At 42.9% G+C, this 16,391-nt stretch overlaps 1 protein-coding gene across 1 annotated transcript in view; it reads right to left on the bottom strand.

The window, feature by feature from the left end:
• Positions 1-16,391, bottom strand: part of LOC115346284 (WT1 interacting protein) — an 88,126-nt gene that overhangs the window by 44,465 nt on the left and 27,270 nt on the right. The window contains exon 2 of the mRNA XM_030026156.2: positions 10,663-10,764. Coding sequence (XP_029882016.1) covers positions 10,663-10,764 — 102 coding nt within the window. The remainder of the gene's footprint in view (positions 1-10,662; positions 10,765-16,391) is intronic.

Raw genomic sequence — 16,391 nt, 5'->3', positions numbered from 1 at the left:
GCCAATACCTTCTGACAGAAGAAAGCCTGAAAGACAGAATGCTAAAGTCTGCTGCCACTGTTTATTTTATAAGTGTGAAGACAAACTTAAAAAAAAAAAAAAAATCTTTTCTTTTGTGCATGGCAAGCTTCTTATGGGAAACAGCTTTTCTAGACCTGCAAGAACCAAAAGCATCCTTAAGGTGAAGAGTGGCAGTGGAAACCTTTGATCTGTAAAATTAATTTGTAAGATAAAACCCAGGCTGCTTCCTGGTGTGGAACATCAATGAGTTTTCAGGCCATACAGATATCTCTCCCTTGAAATAAGCAGTAAACAAGAATTATTACAAAGGATGAGTTAGTAGCCTAGCCTGGATAGGAGGCATGGATGAGGGGCAAAGCAAAAGAGTTCTTTTGTTAGACAGCACATGAGGATGAAGGTAACAGAGGCAGCAAAACCAGATTTCCACTTCATACCATGTCCTTTGCTAAGAGCTCCTGTCCCTGTTAGGCAGGACTTGCAGGGCAGGAGTGAGAGGCGGGTGTGCAGCCTTGCAAGAGGGGAGAGGATAGAGGTCCTGCCACTGTGCTGCAGACTGTCACCAGCAGAAGGGACAGAAAGAAGTCCAAGACTGGAGACAGTGGGAAAACAGGTAACAGGAATAAGAACAGAAGACGATTCAGTTATAGAAGTACACGGGAAGTTTGGAAAAGGAGCTTTGCTGGTGAGGAAGGACAGGCTGAAGTTTCCACAGCTGCAAAGTGGTATAATTTGCCTCCTTGGTAAGGGAATGATGAGCTGTCAGCAGTCTAGAGTCTTTAAACCCTGGGAACTCAGGGATCCAGGAAAAGCCTAAGATATGCATAGCAAGTCAAAACGGGAAATGACCAGGGTACAGTAAGACTTCAAACAGTGCCAAGGGCAAGGGGGCAAGCTCACTATTTTCTGGAGAAAAAGGTACTAACATGCAGTTAAGATCTTTACTAAAGAAATCCAATGTGCTCATTTGAAATGAAGAACAAAAGATGCCCACACAGCAGTAACAATAAAGTCTGAATTCTTCAATAGTAGAACAGGCACATGCCAGAGCAAATGTAAGCAGAAAGAAGAAGAAAAAGTCAAGGGAGATGGAAAGCTGGCCATCCCTTCTTCACAGAAGATGTATCAGAGACAAAACCTGAAGTTCAATCCTTCCAATGCACCAGGAAAACTATCAGGTAATGGTGGCCCACAGACCACACTTTGGGTCAATCCAGAGCACTAATGGCGAGATCCACACATCCAAAGGGTAGGACAAAGGAAAGATGGAGATTCAGTCAAATGATAGGAGAGTATCCAGGTGACGCAGGTTTAGAGGGGAGGCTAAACACATGAGCATGGACATGTTGCTGTACATGGACAAGTTTGTGTGTGAGGACCAAATGTACTGAGACAGGCACTGGAAAAGAAATAATCAGTTGTTTGTGGGAGGAAGAACTGATTTACTGAGTGCTGAAGTGATGAAGGACAAAACTGATTAACTGACACATGTAGAGATAAGAGTTGATTTATTGTTGAAGAAATGATGATCTATATTAAATTAGAAATTATTTCAGAGAGCTATGGCGTTCCGGGGTCTTGTTTTCAGATGAGTAAAGGATCAAGGACATCACTAAAGCGTTGACTAGGCATATAGCAAAATACATAGGGACAACATATAGCAGAAACATAGATCATTAAAATTACAGGAAGCCAGCCGTGTGTATCTCCTGTCATTCATTTTCTTCCTCACTTTTTTCCTTCCACCTGTTTTTCCCTTTGTTTTTAGGTAATACTTAAGAATTACAGAACCTGGAAATAGGAAACAGAAACATCTGTTGATAATGTCAGTGACTTGCCTGCGCTCTGTTCTGGATTATCTGGATTTCTTCCCCTTTGAGAGATGAACTCAACAGCAGCCTGAGGGAATATTTTCTTTTGGAGAAACTGAGATATGTTCCAAGAAAACATTTTAAATGGGTGGATGGGAAGGCAAGAAAGAGGAGAAAAGAGAGTAGAACGGAAAGATGAAAAAACACACAAGAGATGTGGGTTTCAGACTAAGACAATCGAGACCTGCAGATAATAGATGCTGATAAGTAAACAAGGAAATTTTAGCAAATCTTGTTACACTAAACAATAGGTGGCATTCCAAACACACAAAACTATGCAAGGAAGTGATTAGGTTCTCTATGGTTTTTACAGAGAAATAAAAATCAGGCAGAAACCTTGTTAATTAGAGCATTTTTTTTATACTTTATGTGTTTTCCAACCCCTGAAAAGATCACAGGTGCTGTCAGTGATTGCTTCCACATTATGAATACAAAAATATTGTGTGAGGAATACATCGATGGTCAGTCAATCAACACAGAGAAAAGTTTCCGTCATTAGTTGCCAGGCAACCCCCACCAATTAAAATAACCATCAAAAGCCATGCATTTCATGCTGGAATAATTAATAGCAGAACGCAATTACTACCTTTCAAGGAAACAAGGAGACAGAGACAAACCAATTCATCCCATGCCCTCTGATAATCAGAAATAGGGAATGGAAACGTCTTCTGTTTCTATGTCGGCTAGATACCTATCAACACCACCTTCCCTGGGGGTCAGCCTCCAGATCTATCAACGCTAGGTGCTAAAGCAGCCCTCAGAGAAGAGTGATACTCTGTATTAAGACCCCCCCCCCAACCAAAAAAAAAACTTTAAGCACATGCATCTTCAAGCATCTGAGATGTCCCCATGGAAGTAAGGCCCAGGACTGGGCCAATCAGATAAACCACCCTTTAAAAACAGGTTCTCTCCTAGAGTTGAACTAACTTAATTTAAAGTAGTCACAGAATTTAAAACCTTTCATGACATAACATCTAGTAGTATCAGTTGTAGAAGAGACACGGTCAATGGACTGGTCTATTTATCTGAAGACACACACACTGATCAGTGCCCTGCTGGACCAGAGCTAGCTGGGATGACAGCAATCCGGAGAAACTACTAAATACCTCCTAAAATATAAAACCCAGCTAAATACATTGTAAATAAAGGAGAATTTCCTGTGTCAGTCCCATCTCAAACACTTCTGATTACCCTTTTCCCATCCCATATCCCATCCTTTTTTGTTTTTCTAAAGCCTGGAATATTATCAGACTAACCACAGATCAAGATAAAGGAAACATTTTTCTACCAATCGGTACCCGAAGGTACTTGGGCTTTCACATGGGCTGGTATCCAAGTTTGACTTTAATTACCAGAAGACAAGATTACATTCCTTTGCTGAGACTCATTCATGGTTCAGTCTTGTGCAAGGTGAACCCGAACTGTCCGAAGCCAGCTGTCATCTCTACCATCCGACTGCCTCTTTTTAAAAAAGTGAGCACCTCCCTTTCTGTGAGTTTTGCATTAATGGGTTCATCTGGGACTGCAGTTGCAGACATACCTGAAATAGTTTTTAACTATCTGTCTTGATAGGTGTTAAAATGGAAAGCATGGAGCTAAGCACAGGCTGTAACTTATGCCAGAGACAAAGAATGACTCAGGCAAAATTCTGCACTCCTGCAGCAATGCTGCTAGTTATCTCAATTAAACGTCTACACAAACCGCAGTCTTAGCAGCCCATATAGCAAATCCTTTGGTCCTTCTTCCTAACCAAACTCGCACCTCTCCAAAGTGCTTGGCTTTTCCCATGAATCACACCTCAAAGTAAGTGCCCCACACGCAGTGCATCAGGACCTACTGCTAGCTCCAGTTATGGCCTGGAAACCACCAAACATTCAGGTGGCCGTGAATTCAATCCAAATGCGGGGTCTGAGTTGGGGATGAGTAACAATCGCAGTTATGCAAGTTGAGGGCATCCAGCTCTCACGCTCCAGGCCACGGGGGTCGGGGAGGAATGTTCCCACATGCACAGCACTGAATCACCCGCCGGCTCGTCTTCCTCTGAGCACCAGGTATTAGCCAATGGCTCTGGCAGGATTACAGACCAAAAATCCCAAAATTCCAGTCTGCTCCAGTCTGACAGTATGTGGTTAGAAAATGGCAGGGCAAAGTGTGCAAGGACATTAGCTACCCAGCAGACTTTCACTGCACAGCAATGTACCCCTCGCAGCAATAGTCATTAGCTCCTCTCCCTTAAGTGTTCTTGCTGCGTTTCCTTGGTGCTCAGAATCGTTGCATAAAGCGGTGGCAGTCAGATGAACAGATACTGAACCTGCAACTGACTCACCTAAAAGTCAGCCACAAGGCACTGAAGAGTTAAAAGCCACTCACACACACACACACACACACATATTTGTACCACTGTGATTACCAACTCTAACGCTGGTGGACACACAGTGTAGAGCTCAGATTTGACACCGAATTTTGTTTTATTCTATGTGAAAATCACATTCACAGAGAATTTAATTTAAGGCTACAAAGCAAGTACTGGCAGCATGCAATTTGGATACAGTGACTCATGCCAAATTTATGCTGTGGGGACAGAACAAATACAAATTGAAAATGAACCTTCTACTGGGAATTTAGGTATTTTAAAAACTCACCAACTGCTGATAAATATACACTGAAGGGACACAGCTCCCTTAAGATGCTCTGTGCCTTACTACCACCAAGAGCAAACAAAGGTTCAACCCAGGGCAGCAAATACGCAAAAGACCATTTCCAGGGTCGCAAGGAACTTCTCCCTACAAGCCAGGACATGAGGAACCACCTATTAATAGACATCTACATACAGCAGCACTGAGTGGCCTCAGTCAGAAGGGAGCTGCTGTCTCCGAGACTTAATACAAGTGAAAAGGCAGGTTGCGTCCACAACCACGAACCAATTCCTCTTTCACATCAGTTGGAGGGCACGGGCTAATTCAGAACTGCTCTTTACACCTTCAGGGTAACAATACCTACTGCTACAGTTGTCCCACTTGGCCTTTTAAAATGGCAGTGCTGTCAGCCCTCGCTGTGATGCTTCTCTTTAGAGGCTTGTAGCAATGAGCTTGTGAAGTCTGGACAAAGGCTGGTGCTGAGGCAGCAGCAGCACCAGTAATCAACTGAACTGTGATACCTTTACGAGCTGTCCCTTAAAATTAAACTGCTGTATGAAACCCCTGTGAGTGCTCCAGTCTGATCAATAGCTACCAGGTAAGAAATGAGCTGCATACCTTTGGGATTATACAGTTTGCTTTAGGCTTCTGATTGCTCTTGCGGTGATTTCCTGTGCCTTAAAACCAGTGGCAAAAGTGCAAATTAAAGACGAATGGCATGCTCAAACATTTGCCTTCATGTAAGAGAGCAGAACGTGTTCCTGGTTTTTATGCTAAAGTATGCCTCAGCTTTCCAAGTACAGAGACTTCAAACCCTTAGCTCTGCAAAGCTCATTCCCTGCCCATCTCCTACACCCTCAGAGTAACAAATAACAGACCGATATTCCTCATTGTAAAGATTTATCTTACTGCAGTTTCTACAATCATTGCCACTGGATTAAAATTTTCAGCCTGAAAAGATGCTATGGATAGCATTATGATCTGCAAACTGGAGGCACCTGGCAAGTTATCTTCTGTAATGAGTATGAAATAGAGCCCATTAATTCCTGCAACTGATCACCTGCACTTAGAGCACACAAGCAATCTGGCATTATTGCAATTATTCTTCAAGAAATCCTGTCATGCTCTGAAATACTACCACGAGGAATTAGATGATGAGCTTTTCAGGCAGACATTTTTCAGCTCTTGTCTTCCATAAGCAAAATCTGCAACTGAACTCCTGCCAAAACTAAAATTTTACACTTAACAGAAGGGACAGTGTATGTTGTTGCCTGAATTCATCTCTGTTATTTAAGATTCAGCAAAGCATGCTTACATATGAGTAATATAACAGATTTAAGCACATGTCTAAGTGTTTTGCTGAATCAAGGCCTAAAAGAGGTTCCACTGGTGTTAGGGCTGGGAGAGGATTTGAATCTACATTTAAAAACCATCCTAACAAGCTTCAGTTGTTTTCTCTAAGAGACTGTGGATAAAGATCTACATTGAACTACTTGATCCCAGCGAAACCAGATCGCTTTGGCTTTTACATTACCTGAAGAGAATTATCTGACCTTGGGGCGGGGGGGGGGGGGGGGGGGGAGCTAATCTGAGGAGCATGGCTTTTTGCAGAAGGCAGTAGTGGTTTACACAGAGACGTAACAAAAATTAACTGACAGAGCAAAGCTCTGAGATGCTGAACTTGCTCAGTTATGGGAGCAAGGCTCAACTATCCAAAGCCCACTGAACACATTAAAGAGGCAGAAATGCAACATATAAAATGTGCCTGCTAGGTCATTTACTTTTCATTTCCATTCTTCTTCTGGCCTCAGCTCATTGGCAAGATTTCCTTTTTTTTTTTTTTTTTTTTTTTGAGGAGATCCTGTACAGCTCTGAATCAATATATTACTGAGTTTTATCCTAAAGTTGCCAGAACCTAGTAAGACAATGAAGAGATTGACCATCTGAGCATTTTACCAAAACATCTAAAGGGGACAGAAGTCTCCTGTCTGTTTACTGTATTTCTAAATATTTCCTCATCTTTCTGTGTTCATGTTCTCAAGAGCTAACCACCATCACTGCAGAAGACCCCTGAGACTCCACCCTTGCATCCTCACACTTCTACACTAGCAGGGCTGGCGTCCTCACAGAGGTGCCTGCATCTGTGAGCGTGTTTTAGGTTCTCCTCTTAATTACAAGCAACACAAACCCTCCAGCAATGGTGTGACATACGATGGTGGGAGTCGAAAAGGACAGCACTGGGACAAGCGCTGTATGCTCCCTGGAAGGCGCAGGAAGGCCCATTCTGCCACCCGCTGCCTTTTTCGACCAGGGCACCCTGACAGATGGCACTTGGCACCGAAACCAAAGTTAAACTCAAACAAATGCCTAAGAAAGGACTCTGACTCGGGCAGAATTTCCTACTGAGGGTCTCTTCACGCTTCTCTGCATAACTGCACTTGTCTTTGCTGAGCTGAAAATACTCACTGCAGAGTGCTGAAACGAGGCCCTTGGAGGCTTCATTACTCATTATCATGTTTCAGCCTGAGTGGTCTCCAAATCACAACTTTTCCCAAGGGTTTTAAATATATATTTTTTTTAATTTTATTTTTTAAATTGTTGCTGGTTAAATATTGGGCCCTTATCTAAATCAAACATCTTCAGGTACAGAATTCGTCTTCTTTGGTTACTGCCTTTTACTTTCTAGATCCATTATATTGAAAGCAAGACTGATAACTGCTGGAGGAGAGTTTGGATCATTCTTGTTATTTGGGAAAAAAGAGGAAAAAAGAAAGGCGAGCTTGTACTCTCATGTTTCTAAGAATACATAGGAACTAGTGCATAGGAACTGTTTTGGGCAGAGTACTCACGTACTTCTGTACTCTCCTGTTAAAGGCTCAGAAGGAGCATTAGTCTGTGTTCTGTGACCTCTTGCCTCACAAAGGTCATTCATGATCACCCAGTTACCTATGTACTGAATCTAAAAAGCTTGGCTCAACTTAAAACACTTTCCAAAGGGACATTTGGTCTTAATTTGAAAACAAAGAAGAAACGAGAATCTGCCACTTTTCTTGCTATTTCATTCCAGAAGTTAATCATCCTCATTGTATAAAAAGTGTCTTTGATTTCTTATTTGAATTGTGTAATTGCAGCCTCCAGAAAGATCTCTCTTGTGTTTGTCTCTGGTACGTATGAGACCACTTTTTAATGCCATTTTATGGTAAAAGTATTTACGAGCTCCAACCACATGTCTCTCTCATCATTTCTGATACCCAAAATACACTGGGCTCTCACAATTTAGCTTTCCTCCTCCAGCCTTTAATCATCTATGCAACTCCTTTCAGACCCTCTCCACTTTTTTCCTCATCTCTTTAAAGGTGGGCACCAAAACCAGAGCGCAGAATTCTCAGAAAAGTCACACTGAAGGTAAAATGAACTACCTGTTCATAAACTGCACTACTATGAGAAGTTTGCGTTTGGTTGCTTGTACAGCATGTCCTGTAAAGCCTTTTCAGCAGCACACTGCAGGATGCAATTCCCATAGGTGGGACCTTGTCATGGTTTAAAACCCCAGCCAGCAGCTAAGCACCATGTGGCCATTTTCTCACTCCTCTCCTCGCACTGGGATGGCGGGGGAGAATCAGAAGAAATGGGTAAAACCTCGTGGGTTGAGATAAGGACAGTTTAATAGTACAACACAAGGAGAGAAGTAATAATAACAATAATACTAATAAAAGAATGTATAAAGTAAGTGATGTATAATGCAATTGCTCGCCACCCAGAACCTGATGCTCAGCCTGTTCCTGAGCCTCAATCCCTCCTCCCACCCCTCCCCCAGCTCCCCCAGTATATATACTGAGTATGACAGTCATATGGTATCAAATATCTCTAGTTCGGGTCAGCTACCCTTGTTGTGTCCCCTCCCAGCTTCTTGTCAAAATTAACTCTATCCTAGCCAAGCCCAGGACAGACCTGCATGCCTCGTTCCCAACATCTGGATCTACCGGCACTGTCCTGAATCACTCTGGTTTTCCCAAGGACCACACAGCCCCAGATAAAGTGGGGAACCGAAGAGTTAATGCAACACCCCCTTTCCAGCTATGCTCATTTTGATACCATTTCAGAGCTGAGTGGAGAGGAAAAGCTCTGCTTTTGACTCACCATCGCATGTAGCTGACCCTAAGCTTTGATCAAGTTTTTTTACCTGCACTCTGGCACTACTGCCACGTTAGCAGCACATCCACCTTTTCAGTGCCTAACATAAGAAAGTCCCCACACATTCCCCTTTCAATGGGATTGTATCAGAGGCTGCAGACAGAAGGAAATCCAAGCCCTTTTCGCTTGCGAAACATCCTGGCGGATGACAGCTGGGCCCTCCAGCCCACAAGCAGTACAGCAAGAAGCTCAGAAGACAACCTGGAGCACTGCTTCCTTGTGCGTGTGCGTGACTCATGGAAAGCTGTGTGAATCACAAAATTCCACCAGCACGGTGGGGTGGGGCAAAAGTACGCTCCGAACGGACATGTCTGAAGTCGCCCTATGGTAGATGTACGCTGGCCACACGCACTTTGCCCAGTCAGAAAAGCTTGTTTTGCTTTTGAATAATTAACTTAGGTTTGTATTTTGCTGTTAAAATACATTCCTCGGCCCTTATACATTCTTCTGAGGAACAGAGTGACCTGTGTACAGACCCCTGTGGTAGCAAACATGCATCCTGACTACTTAAAAAAAAAAAAAAAAAAAAAAAACACACATCTGCCCCAGAAAGGAAGCTGGAATTCACCCATGCAATTAGGTTAGGTTAATGTTGGAGATGAGCGGATAGATATTATCCGATATCATATTTTGTAATCCTCTGCTAAGCAGGATGCTGTTCACTTTGGGAGCCAACAAAATAGCTACTCATTCACTGTCAGACTTGAGCAAAGTCGAGAGCAATCCCTGAAGGTCTGAGACGAGTTTATTCTAGAACCTGGTAATGGTCCAGAGTAATTTATGAAGGTCACTAAATTCCACGTTCAGGTTGTAGGTTTCTTTAAACCAATATTTATCTGTACAAATCTCAGGAGAAAAGACAACACATCTCCTTTTACAAGTGAACTTTACAATGGTCTTTTAGTTATCAACTTCTTTGGTTCTATGCCAATAATCTTTTACTCTTTTTCTAATCTTTAATTAATCCTTTTTATAAACAATTTACACTCGGCATATTCTGCTCAGAGTATATTGTTTGCTGTGTATACGTATCACAACAAGATCTTCAACATCCAGGCAAATGTTTTCATATATTAGGAATGTAAATAAGTGTGTGGGTATATCAAGAAAAATTACCAGACTCCTGAAAATTGAGCTCTCATACTTCCCTTGAACTCAGTGGGAATTTGTGAGCTCTCAGCAGTTAGACAAGACAGTGAGAAAGTTTCCAACTTAAGTTCACAATGCTTGACTTAAGGCAAACACTTCTGAAAGTGCTGCCCTGAATTTTCCAAGTCCTGTTTCCTCTGGCAAAGCCATGACTTATCCAAATCACATACAAAATGCAACACTTTCAGATGTGTTCAGATTAAAAGAGAAACCTAAAAAGGTCCTGAGAATGGCAAGGAGGAGAGTTATTTACCTGCAAGTTTTCCTCTACAAAAATTAAATACTGTAATAGCTTAAGGTGTTTCAACATGCAGTTTCTATTTGGTTTTATCACGTTCAAACATAAGAGAACAGTTTTTGAGCATTATGTATATACAGGAACGACAAATATACCTGCTCGACTAGAGTTGCATTTGCAAACAGAAAGTGAGGGAAAACACAGTTTTGGCTGCACAAATTCTTTCGTTTTTCTGTAAAAATGATAAATGCACATTACAGTTCCATAAACACAAGTGATTTAAAGTATGTAGTGCTTATAATGGCCAGGTTGAAGCCATTTTGTAAATGCAGCCCTTAAAACAACCAAATACTACTTTTCTGGGCTGTTGCTTAAGGAAACACCATTGAACACTTACAGATGGCAAATAAAAAACAACTTTTGAAGCTGGAGTCTTGCATGGGAATTTTGCCTCGGGAAGCAGGCAAGATGAGGTCTCACTTTGTGCACTGGTTGCTAAAGGAATATATATTACAAAAGGAAGCCACTTAATAAGGCTATAGTAGATCTGACTTACCACAAGAGCAGCACGTGAAGCAGTTGGTATGATAGAGGTTACCCATTGCTTGGCAAGCCTGGCTCGCTCCATACACACCTTTTCCACATTTTATACAAATACCTACAAAGCAGAAAGAGAATGAAAGTTAGAGTCCTCCGCAGCTCCAGGCCATTGATTCATAACACTCATGATACACCCATCAGGCCCTAGATCAATGAGCTCCTCACCCTGAATAGATTCAAGTACTCAAGATAGCAACAGGTGGCTTGAGTGAAACAAACGCATGGCAATTAACCCAAAATCAAAAAAAGAGTGTGTGGGAAGCCTCTGCCGGTGTTTCAATGCATGGAGACTGAGGCTGGCCAAAGACAGAAATCCAAAGGAGGCAGGTACAATGAGAGAGGACAGAAAACCTGCACACTTCTTGGAAATAACTCCATTTGCCCAAGAGATAACTTAGACCTTCACAGCTAGGTGTTCCACCACATTACATTCAATAATCACTAATAAAACAACAATTCGGTCCAAAACCAAAAGACTTCTCTTTGCCCCTCTCCAGCAGTGCAACATCAAGAGCGTTGGTCCATGTGGAAGCCATGCAGTACTGGGAAAATGGGTCTGTCAGTCACATTTAGTAATTGTTTAACTTTCCACAAATAGTAGTATGTAACCTCATAAACATAACCTGGCACCTTACAACACAGAAGTGCAAGGCTTCTACCTTCCTTATAGTCTAAGGGCAAAAATTCTGGCTGGCAGTTTTGCTTCAGTAGGCTCAGAAATTCACCTCTGCTGCCCGAGCCTGCTCTTGGTGATGCCAGGGATGACTCCCATGAAGTCCGCATGACACCGAAGCATGACGAGCCAACGTAGCACTGGCAAAGTCAGTGGTTAGCTCCACACACAGCAGACTCACAGGAAATGTCATGATTTTAATAAGCTCTACAAAGAGGGGGTTTGGGGGTATTTTTTTTGTTTGTTTTTAAAAAGCTTTTTCCTCATAGTTATAGCTTTAAGAGTCTTTTGCCTATGCATTTATTTCTATCTACACATAATCTCTCTAAATTCAAACCAAGGCGGGGAGATAATTCAAGAATTCTGTATCCCCATGAAGAGGAAATGAAATGCTGGAGAATCCACGTCCTTCTGTCACATACTCAGGACCACAGATTTTAAATTCTCCTGAGATGTCCGCTGGTCTCTATTTGATTGTAGCAGGACAGTACATCTCAAGACAAGGCTGTGTGATGTTGAAAACACTACAGTAGAAAATAAAAATTGAGATTTCTGCCTCATAAAACTCTATAATGAAGCTGCTGTGCTCCATGTGCTCTTTGAGGCCCTATTTCTACAAAAGCACACACAAGCTTAGCATTAATCAGCAGCATCAACAAAACTGCTAATATACTTCAGAGTCTAGGAACTCAAGAACTACAAAATTGGGCTTTAATCATCTCGAATTCTCCCCTGCTGTGTTGTGAACATTTTATGCACAAACACACAGAAAATACAAATGCAAGCTGCTCCGGGGGGAATTAGCATATTACGAACTGGTAGAAACTTTAATAGCAGAAAGAACAAAGTTAAGCTAACAAAGCGCTGGGTGTCTCAGTTCAGTTTCCATAGGTTTTGCTTTTATTCACTCCTAGTATGTGAATTGGCCTAACCTGCCACACCAGAGAGAAATGCCATCTGTCCCTGGCAGGTAGCTGTATGGAGATGAGCAAAGCTGGCAGAAGAGCAGTACCCAGTGATACAGCTGAGACTTCACCCGGGCTCTCAATGAGGAAACAGTCATAGACAACACAATGCCCATGAGTAGCTCTGCCCCCCACCCCAAGCTACTCAAGACACATTTTAAACACCGTTTCTGAAACCAAACTGTTTCAGTTCAGTGCAGCATTAACACAGCCACCTGTATGAGCTGTGTAGTGTGTTCAGTTTAAATGGGACACTGTCAAGTTAAAAAAATAAAAATATTTGAAGAAAACAATCTTCCTATGCTACTGATTCAAATACTGAAATGGAAAGACCTTTCATTAAATCATGGGGGTTTTGGTCTTTATACCTTTAACTCTCTCATTTCAAATCATGAAGAGAGATTACCGTTTCATTCAACTAGCTCAGCATCCTGGCACAATGTTGCCATTTTGGATCATAAGCATATCTGTCAAATGAAACAAGCATTTTAAAAAACAATAAGTCTATTAATAATAGATTATTTAAAAAAAAAATCTTAAACCTGATTTCAGTGTTTCAGTGAGGCAGAAACTATAATATTATCAGATACCAACGTCCCAAGCTAAACCTGTAATACAAACTAGCTGCCAGCTAGATCCATCAGTTCATTGCAAACAAAGGGTTAAGAAAATGCTGGTCCTCAGCTCTTATATAGGAAATGGGAATTTCAGAATATTTGTTGCCTTATCCAAGGCTGTTACATCTATTTATTTATTTGTAACAAAAGGTTACGAAAAAGGTCTGGTATTTACCAGGAGTTAATGGTTAACTGCTGATGAAAGATGGTTATTGATTATTGTAGACAGTATGATCAGAAAAGGCATCCCATCAGCCAGCAGCTGCAGGAATTGCTCTCAGCAGCAGCACAGCATCCACAAACCCGCTCTGTCTCATCACATACCACAAGCTCTGCAATAACCCCGGTCCCTCCTGGCCCTGGGGCAGGAGGGGTTGCATGCACAGCAGAGATCACGGGGCTCACACCAGAAATGAGCAATGTGTTACTTCTGCGTCAGGTTTTGGTATGACATTTCAGTTCACTCTTGGCAGTGGAGCCAGAAGAGAGCCCTTCAGAACTCCCCAGCTATCTGCACCCTTCTTGCCCATCTTTTCATGCCAACCATGCACCTGGGACTGGCGGCTGTTGACAGTCTATACACTGAGAGCTCTACCTTTTCCTAATTACACTTAATATTACTCAAAGAGGAGCAGAAATCCAGAGTCTGTAATTCCCTGGCATTTCTGTCTATGAGCTTTCATGCACGAATCCGCTGCAGCCGTGAACCACTTTGATAAATTAAGTTATTGCCTCATTTCTTTGCCATTGCTGCACTGAACCGTCAGAAGCAAAAGAAGGATTTATTGTGGATGTTAAACTTACACTGGTCTCTCCAACAAGTGATTTGTTATGAGCAGCTGTCAGTTTGTTAACTCATTTTCTCTAAGAGACTAGTCATTAACTGCAGGAATGAATGACCACAGAGACAATTAGCATACTTAAACAGCGCATGTATAATTCCAAAAGTGTATTTTGGAAAATATATATGCAGCTGTGGTGTGAGTATAGTGTGAGCTCATAACTGCCTAGGAAAAGCACTGATTACATGGCTGTTTTCCACCAGTCACAGCCCAGACTGCACACTGCAAGCTTGTGAAAGCCTTGACATAACAGCTACATCACTTTTTTTTTTTTAACCCAGATTTAATTCCAAAGCTTGTTAAACCACCTATGAAGAATGTTCCATTACAGAGCAAGCATGTCTTGTTTCTGACACTTCACTTGACATGACTTCAGATCAACTGCTTCAGCCTTTGTACAATTCCTTGTCCCTCCTGACACCTCTATTCTAAGTAGCCAACTGTGCCTCCAGTTCTTTAACTCATCAACTGTTGCACTTCCACCCAGGTCATCAGCTCTCCTGCAGATCTGGTGTCTCTCTTCAGCTAGAAAAAGATGTTATAAGAAGTTGCATATACCCAAAGTTTGCATAAAGGTTAGCTGAGCAGGAGCACAGTGTCACAGTGCTCCTTTACTGCAGTGAAGAGATGTTTGCATCCTCACACAGTGTTTAACCAAACACGAGAGTAGAGACTGAACAAACACTCTGTGGACCACAGTAAAAGACCATGAACAAGAGTGATGTTAGAAAGAGAAGGAGCTCCCAGAGACTCCCCGCTGGAGTTAGCTGCAGCACATTGCCAGCGCTCCCCACACCTTTAAGCAGTCCACTTCACTGAGCTTGACTGTGTCAGTCAGAAGAACACCTCTGGACACAACCCAGGCAAGCCTCCAGCACTGTAGGGCAACACAGCCGTCAGAAACACAATGCTGTCTGGGTAACTCACGCATTAGCAAAATGCTAATATCAGCACCAGGAGAAAACAAGACAGGTATTTTCTGATGTAGTCAATTGTTTTGCTCCAGACTCAAGAGACCAAATGCAATGCATTATAACAAGCAAAGGCATCAGCAACAACCTAGAGAAGGTATTAAAGCTATAATGATTTTTTGTTCAGCCTGCTATAATGTACTTCTGTGACTTCCCTGTAGTAGCCTACGCATTAGAAGTTCAGTTTGGGACCTGCACATCAAATTCTGGGGTGCTCTTTTGACCATGCCAGTACAGGCTGGTACTTCAGACCTCACCAGGTACCCAGAATTGGGAAAAAGGCAGTAGGCAAAGGTTAAATGGAGTACATATAATGGCAGATATACAATCACCTTTTGGTCAAGCTTTGTCCTGAGATGTGTGGAACTCAGCCTGTGCCTCATGCCATCCTCACTTAACCTGAAGTCAAAGGTTTAGCACAAAGGCAAGAAAAATGTTACCATACGGCCCCTCAACTTCAGTATGCAGCAGCTGAGTCAGAGGAGAGAATCTGGCTATCGTGCTCCTTGACAGCGTGCCACGGCTCAGGGATGAGCTGCAGCTTTACTGTCTTACAGCCACACCGTATCTCCAGGATAACTGCTACATGCTGCCTACAGTAGGAAACAACCAAGTCCTGTCGTCAAGAGTTATGGTATAGCTAAAATTAACAACTAACACATGGCACAGATGACTCCCTCTCTGCCTCCACAGTTCTGTTCATGCTGCAGTGCTGGCAAAAGAGCGGGTGAACGTCACAGTGGGCTACTGCAAAATCCCCTTTTCTTCTCTCGGACAGGAAAAGACCGTCTCTACCTAAGTCCTCAACAACCTTTTCTACACCTGTGGCCTAGCCAAGGTGCAGGGGCAGGGAAATGAAAACCTACAGCCATAAAGCAGGAAGAACAAAGGAGAGAAGCCTTAACTCGACTTAAGACATCAAACTGCAGCAACAGGGGCTGGCTGCAAGAGTAGGAGGACTGCGGATGGGCTGCATCAGGCGCCTGCAGGTGTCACTGGCCGTGGGAGGTGTTCCCACAACGGCGGCAGTGCCTGCAGCCGGTGATCTCATGCCCAGGCAGGTTTTACATAGGGTGTTGCTACTACCTTTAAAAAAAAACTCTAAGCAGCTGGTAAATAGCGAAGCATCAGAGCTGCCCCAAACCCAGGCAGCCGTGCCACTGCCGCAGCAGTACCTGCCCAAGCTGACAGCAGCTACTGTGCAGACGTCCTGGACTGCGGCTGCTCAGATGCCAAGAGGTGACTTCAGGCGAGAAAAATGCTCCCTTCCTTCCAACAACCACAGGAGGAGGGATCTTCCAATGCACACGTCATGTCCCAGTCAGAGGCAGATAAAAGAAACAACGCACCTACACAGGGCACAGGGACAGAGCCTCTTCCCAGAAGCCGTGCAGGAGCAAGGGAGGCAGCCCAGGAAACCCTGCCAGTCCTTGCCACCACAGGCAGAGAGCTTTCATTTGTCACCTGGCCGATGCCTGGCAAATGTACCAAGGCTTGAATACCCAACATAAAATCTGGTATGTACAAGTTACAAGTAAATAAATATATCCTGGACACGCTCAGCAGCTACATCTTGTGATAGGAACGATGAGGGGACTGTCTGGCTAAGTTACCAGC

Source organism: Aquila chrysaetos, chromosome 9 (assembly GCF_900496995.4).
Source record: "Aquila chrysaetos chrysaetos chromosome 9, bAquChr1.4, whole genome shotgun sequence".
Taxonomy (NCBI): domain Eukaryota; kingdom Metazoa; phylum Chordata; class Aves; order Accipitriformes; family Accipitridae; genus Aquila; species Aquila chrysaetos.
This window is presented reverse-complemented; position numbering and strand designations above follow the sequence as displayed.